The sequence below is a fragment of the Psammomys obesus genome, unplaced genomic scaffold, assembly GCF_907164565.1.
Source record: "Psammomys obesus unplaced genomic scaffold, mPsaObe1.curated_primary_1811, whole genome shotgun sequence".
Lineage (NCBI taxonomy): Eukaryota > Metazoa > Chordata > Mammalia > Rodentia > Muridae > Psammomys > Psammomys obesus.
Genome location: NW_026596051.1, coordinates 36,003,867 through 36,010,240, shown reverse-complemented (window position 1 = coordinate 36,010,240; position 6,374 = coordinate 36,003,867). Strand labels below are relative to the sequence as shown.

The following is a 6,374-nucleotide window of genomic DNA, read 5'->3' as shown; positions in this document are numbered from 1 at the left end:
GATAGATAGATAGATAGATAGATAGATAGATAGATAGATAGATAGATAGATAGACAGATAGATTGATTTAACTGAAACACTGCATCTTACTTTGTTTTTGTTGTTGTTGTTGCTGCTGCTGCTATGATAAAACACTGACCAAAAACTGGAGATCCACAAGGAGAGCAACAGAACCAAAAAATCTGAGCCCAGGGATCTTTTCTAAGATGGATATTCCAACCAAGGACATGGTTGACATGCATGGAGATAACCTAGAACCCCTGCTCAGATATAGCTCATGGCAGTTCAGTCTCCAAGTGGGTTCCCTAGTAAGGGGAACAGAAGCTGTCTCTGACATGAACTCAGTGGTGGGCTCTTTGATCACCTCCCCCTGGGGGAGGGGGACAGCCATACCAGGCCACAGAGGAAGACAATGAAAGACAGTCCTGATGAGACCTGATAGGCTAGGGTCAGATGAAAGGGGAGGAGCTCCTTCCCTATCAGTGGACTGGGGAAGGGGCATGGGAGAAGAGGCAGGGAGGGAACCAGGGAGGGGGCTACAGCTGGGATACAAATTGAATAGATTGTAATAAATAAATGGAAAAAAAACTGACCAAAAACAGCTTGGGGGAATAAAGAACTTATTTGGTTACAAATTATAGTCCATCATCTAGAAAAGCCAGAGCAGCAGCTCAAGGCAGGAACTAAAGCAGAGATCATGGAGAAATGCTGTATACTGGCTTGCTCCAAGGCTCATCATTCAGCTGCCTTTCTTATATAGCCCAGGCTTACCTGCCTCAAGATGCCACCACCCACAGTGGGCTTGGCCATCCTATTTCAATTATAGGATCAATTTCTCAATTAAGTTTTTCTCTTCTCAGACGTGTCAGGTTGACAACCAAGATTAACCATCACATACTGCTCTCAGTAAAGATACAGAACACTTAAAATGTTCAATCTACTCCACTCAACTGACATTTCTAAGACATTAGAAAAAAAAGACGCTTATTACGTGTACATGGAGTGTTTAACAAGCTAAAGCATATTCTGGATCATATAATTAGACAAACTTTAAAGAATTAACATAATAAAAATGTTCTTCATCCTGGAATTAAGATAGAAATCAACAAAAGAAACAAACTGGAAAAAATCTCCCAAAATTTGAAAACTAAACAATGCATTTTCTAGCTCATGAGTCGAAGACACCGGCATAGAACTTGAATATTGACATTATCCATAATCTCTAAACAACAAATATCCACCAGGTAAGTCCCTAAACTGAGAAACTAAAGGCGGGGCTTCCAAACAATGAAATACTATTCAGCAATTAAAAGGAGCAGAACTACTGAAATATCAATAGTCTGGATGGATCCCAAGAGCCTAACGAAGACAGAAGCACCCACAAAAGTTTACATACTGTATGGTTCCATTTACACTACATTCTCATATAGTAAAGACCTCCTCATTCACTCTAAGTACTCGCCGTGCCTAGTCAGTTTGAAATGTGTTCAATAAACGCTAGGTGGGCGCATAGGAAATCGTTGCAGCGAGAGTAAAAATGCAACAAAGTGGCACATTTAAAAAACGCACATGGTACCCCAATTCACTACGAAACAGTAAAAGAGAAGGAAGGCATGCCACTCTTGAATCCAACGGCTTATTAAAAGGGGGGGGGGAGGGTCTTTAAAGGACACAGGAATAGATAAACGAAGAAGAAACCTTGGTCATTCTCTGGCCTGAAGAAAGGCGTGATGCGCCCCACCCGTCTTTAATAAAATACAATCGCCCCACGCCTGGGTCTGAGCAAACGTAGCTGCAGGGCTCTGGGAGGGGTTTAAAACACCAGAAAGGGGTGGAGAGTGCAGAGAGTTCTGGCGTGGGTGAAGGCATTGTGGCAGACAGGACATCCTGCGGGCCCTCCGTTCTCCATAGCTTCCCATCAGCCCCACTTACCCAGGCCTGCCGTTCCAGCTGAGAATACAGATTGGAGCCCTTGAGTTTCTGGACTATTTGGGCAATGATGAGAGACAGGTCCGACTCTTCCTGCAACATTTCCTCTGCCCTAACCCGCCCAGCGGCGGGGACAGCCGCCGGCACGGAAAGAATGCGCTGCAGGTCCCTTCTTCCGGACCTTTTTGACGCTGGGACTTCTCCAGCGGGCGTTGCCTAGCAACTGCTGGGCCGTGGGTCCGTCCCTCTCCGGTCCCCTCCGCATCTGAAAGACCTAGCACTTGAGTTCCGACGGCGGATAGAGACAGAGCCAGGAAGTAGATTTCATTGCTTTGTTCCCTACCCAGTCTGATCCAAAACCCAGAACAAAAGTTTATTCTTCCTCAGTTTCCGATGCGCCAAATGAACCGAGAACGGTGTGTGTGTGTCAGTGTGTCTGTGTGTTGAAATTTAGTAGATAGACTATGTTATAAAGGTTCTTAACTCTTGCACTGGTCAGTCTCTGCAGAACCTGTGAACACAATTGTTGATCACACCCCAAAAAATGCAGGACTCTGACTCTAGCCTTTGCACTTCAGCGAGGTGTTTAAATTTCAGAACTCAATTTACAGCAGTTGGCAGCATGTTTTGATGGTTGGCTGAGGTAAGAAACTGTGCACAAAGTTGCACTTTTGTTTCCTTTCCTACTTTTCTATTCTTTAGACCCCAGAGCAGTAGTTCTCAACCTTCCTAATACTGCAACTCTTTAATATGAAACCTGCTAGTTCCTCATATTGTGGTGACTCCTAATCGTATAAGTATAGTCGTTGCTACTTCCTAACTGTAATTTTGCTATTGTTATGAACCATAATGCATTTGCATATATGGTCTTAGGTGACCTCTGTGAAAGGGTCATTCGACTCGCAAAGGGGCTTCCACCCACAGGTTGAGAACTGCTGGTCTAGAATCTGGATTCATATCCTAGGACTGGTCTCCTTACATAAACTAATTAACCAACAGAAACTAATAGTACTTTTTTTTTCTTTTTTTTTAGCATTCTTAATTTTAAAATGAATACGATCCTGTCCTGGTATTCAAGAAATTTACCATCTAGAGAAATCATTTCCTCTTCTATTGTGTTCGTTCAGTCTTTTAGTCATGGTTCAACTTTCAGTTTACCATGAATTTACATACAAGGAACTGAATTGAGCACAAATATTTAATAAAATGCAGTTCTTGTCCTCAAGGAGATATATGAAAGATATTTATAATTACAAGTAATTGATTTAACTAATTGAATGTCGATCCAAAGGCCAATAGTAGTTCAGCAAAAGCCCTTAGGCATAATTTCACATTAGAATAACATCACCAGAGTAATTAAGGATTAATTTCAGTTTTGTGTATGTACATATATTTTAAGCAAGGCAAAAGTAGTATATCAGAAAAACAGATGGAGAATGCTGAAAAGGATGCTCTGGGCTACTGACACAGAACTTTAATGAGCTTGAGAATCACAAGAGATTTTGTTAAATCAAATGTGGGTTCTGATTCAATAGGTCTCTAGTGGGATCTGGTAACTTGAATTGCTGACAAGCCCTGAAGATTGTAATGCTTGTGATCCAAAAGCTAAATTCTAAATAAGAAGGGACTAGAGCAGAAAAACAATAGGAATTCAAAGAGACTGGACACCTATCATCTGTGTAGCTCTCCCGTATCCTGGCATTTGTCACACCATCACAGAGATACTATGAAGATACATACAGATTCTAGTTAATTCACCTGGTGTACATGGTTTAGGAAAATAACTCTGAAGGAGCCAGGCAGAAAAGGGATATAGTACTTTCTTTGTTTCTTTACAAAACATTCTCCCTGTCTCGGACCTGTGGATGAATAGGTCTCAATTCTTTGTACTCCCTCTAAGGCAATAACCTACCTGCTCATGAATCTTCATAGCAACCTGGCTTTGAACAACAATAAAAAATAAAAACCATGTTAAATGCTCCTTTGCAAATAAGGAAATGATAATGAAAAATAGAACTGTGCTTGCTTAGGCTTAGGGGAGTCTTGGAATAGCTCCCTTCTTAGCATGTGCCCTAAGAATTAGCTTCCCCCCCCCCAAGAACTTCAGCTTTCTTACCTAAAAAAGAAACAAGGAAAATATCGTCCTAGGGAGTATTAGAGAAAGGATACTTTGTATTACAATATTAATGAATAACCTATCAAGACTGAAATAATTGGGGAAAATAATATCCCATAATATTGACCGGGAACAGAAAATAATTAAACATACAAGAAATGTGAACATGCCAGCCCAAGTTTTTAATGCTTTAAGTTGTTTCTGAGAAAACAATCTTCAGGCTTAAAGAAACAATCAAAAATTTAGTTAGATTTACTTTTCAAATCATAAACAAGAAAAATAAGCCCTTAATCTTAACACTAAAAAATTACCATACAGACATAGAAGCAGGTGTGTTGGGCTGTGATCCGATTCTAGACTGCCCTCTGCTTTCCTTTTCCAATTTAATTTGGCAAGACCTTTCAAAGCACCTGCTGCAGGCTAGGAATGGCAAGGAATACAAAGATGAGTAAGAAATGATCTCTTCTCTCAAGGAATTCTCGGTCCCAGAGGGACAAGCCAGCCAGTATGCAAAGAACTTTAATAAAAGACAGATTCTGTTGCCTACATGTCTGTATGCACACTTTACTGTGTTCGGGTCACTGAAGAAGAAAAGTCTCCTCTCTGGTCTCCAGTAGAGGACTTTGCATTTTAAATCCTTGAGTGGAGACTGGGGAAAATGCTCCAATTTCACATTTCACAGTGCACCCTGAACTCAGCCTAATAGGTGAGTAATAGAGCCCAAACTCACGTGAATAGTTACAGCTGCGTAAACAGAGGCATAAGTAAAACAGTCACAGAGAGACATCTCCTGGAATGCCCTCAAATTAGAAGAGTGGTGCTCCAAATCAATAGATTTGAGTTGCGGGGGCCCAACCCGCCTTTCTCAGACACGGTCTGCTCTGCTGTGTGGATCTCACTGGAGACAGGCCAACCATGCATGTAAAAAGCACTAAATAACTGTACCTTATCACAAGGATGTGGGCTGTATCAAAAACATCCGTCTACCTTAATAAGTAACTGAGGCACAGCCCAGGGTACTAAGAAGCACCTTCTTTATGTATGAGTATGGTTTCCATAAACTCTACCATATTCCCACTTGCCTTAAAAGATGGTGATTTCAACACATTGTATTACAGAACAGATTGAACTGTACGCTGTCAGAAATTTACTGAAAAGATGAGAACAATCCAAGCATGCGTGTTTCACTGGCTTTGGAAGAAACAAATGTATGACAATGTCCATTACCTATCAATGGGTTGACTCTGCTACAATGGTATGATATGGGGTTCAACTAATTTTAGCATGAGGTCAGCTTTGCGATGGAAATGTTGGTAAATAAGCGTCCTTGGGAGAGTCTTGTTCTGCTCAGTCCTATACAGACTATACTTAAGAGTTAGGAAATACCCCATGGCAGGCCACAGGGGAAGAGAATACACTCAAACTTAATGAGCTTGGTGGATGCGTGTGGGGCTCTGTTTATCTGAGGAATAGGGGATGGGGGAAGAGGGAGGGAGAGTCCTATAATCGGGATGTAAAGTGAATAAAAAAAGAGTTAGGCAATATATGGGTTCAAGACCACTCACATAAAATTCACATAAAAATCTAAATTATTTATCTATGTGGCATTTCCCTCAATGTCATGTGACATTTTTTGTTTTTTTATTTTATTTTATTAATTACATTTTATTCACTTTGTAGTCCCCCATAAGTCATGTGACATTTTAAAAGCAAAAACAAACAAACAAATAAGGGTGGCCTTTGAAAATATGGTCTGAGATTATATGACAAGAGAAGAATGTTTGCAAATGGTATTTTCTTCTTTTGCAAATGGTATTTTAAAAATAAATAAAAACTGGTGATTTGAGACGGAAGTAGCTTGTTTTTGCATTACATTCATTTAACACCTCCCTGTATTTGGAAGCTGTGCTATTGGAGTTCTCAGTGCTTTTGTCTTGTTGAACAAGTTGGAATGGACTTTGGAAATACAATTTGTACTGTTCGGAGCAACAGTTAGTTAACAGTTAATTAAAAAGAAGAGAAATGGAGGGTGACACTCTAGTTTCTCCATGTGCCTTCTGCAGGCAGGGCTGAGGGTAGAAAAAGATTCTCCTAGCTCATTGCCGCCTCAATTCTGTAATCACAATGCTGCTTTCTATCCTTCCAAACTTTACTTCACATATTCACACACTTTCATTATAAATATTTATCTTTCCATTTTTTCTCATTTTATATGTGCCTCTCTTTACTGTCTCCTTGGAAACTTAACATGCCATCTGCCACCTTTGTGTATTCACGTGTTTCCAGTTTTCTTGAATGTACAAGACAAGTACATATGTAAAAAATAGGG

The 6,374-nt window shown here is 40.4% G+C and overlaps 1 protein-coding gene across 3 annotated transcripts in view; it reads right to left on the bottom strand.

The window, feature by feature from the left end:
- Tbc1d19 (TBC1 domain family member 19) overlaps nt 1-2,102 on the bottom strand; it is a 142,854-nt gene extending 140,752 nt beyond the window's left edge. For all 3 annotated transcript variants that reach the window (XR_008722010.1, XM_055623932.1, XM_055623933.1), the window contains exon 1: nt 1,933-2,102. Coding sequence is in view for 2 of the 3 variants with exons in the window: in XM_055623932.1 (XP_055479907.1) it covers nt 1,933-2,031 (99 nt within the window). In the remaining variant the exon portion in view is untranslated. The remainder of the gene's footprint in view (nt 1-1,932) is intronic.
- Between the last annotated feature and the right edge of the window lie 4,272 nt (nt 2,103-6,374).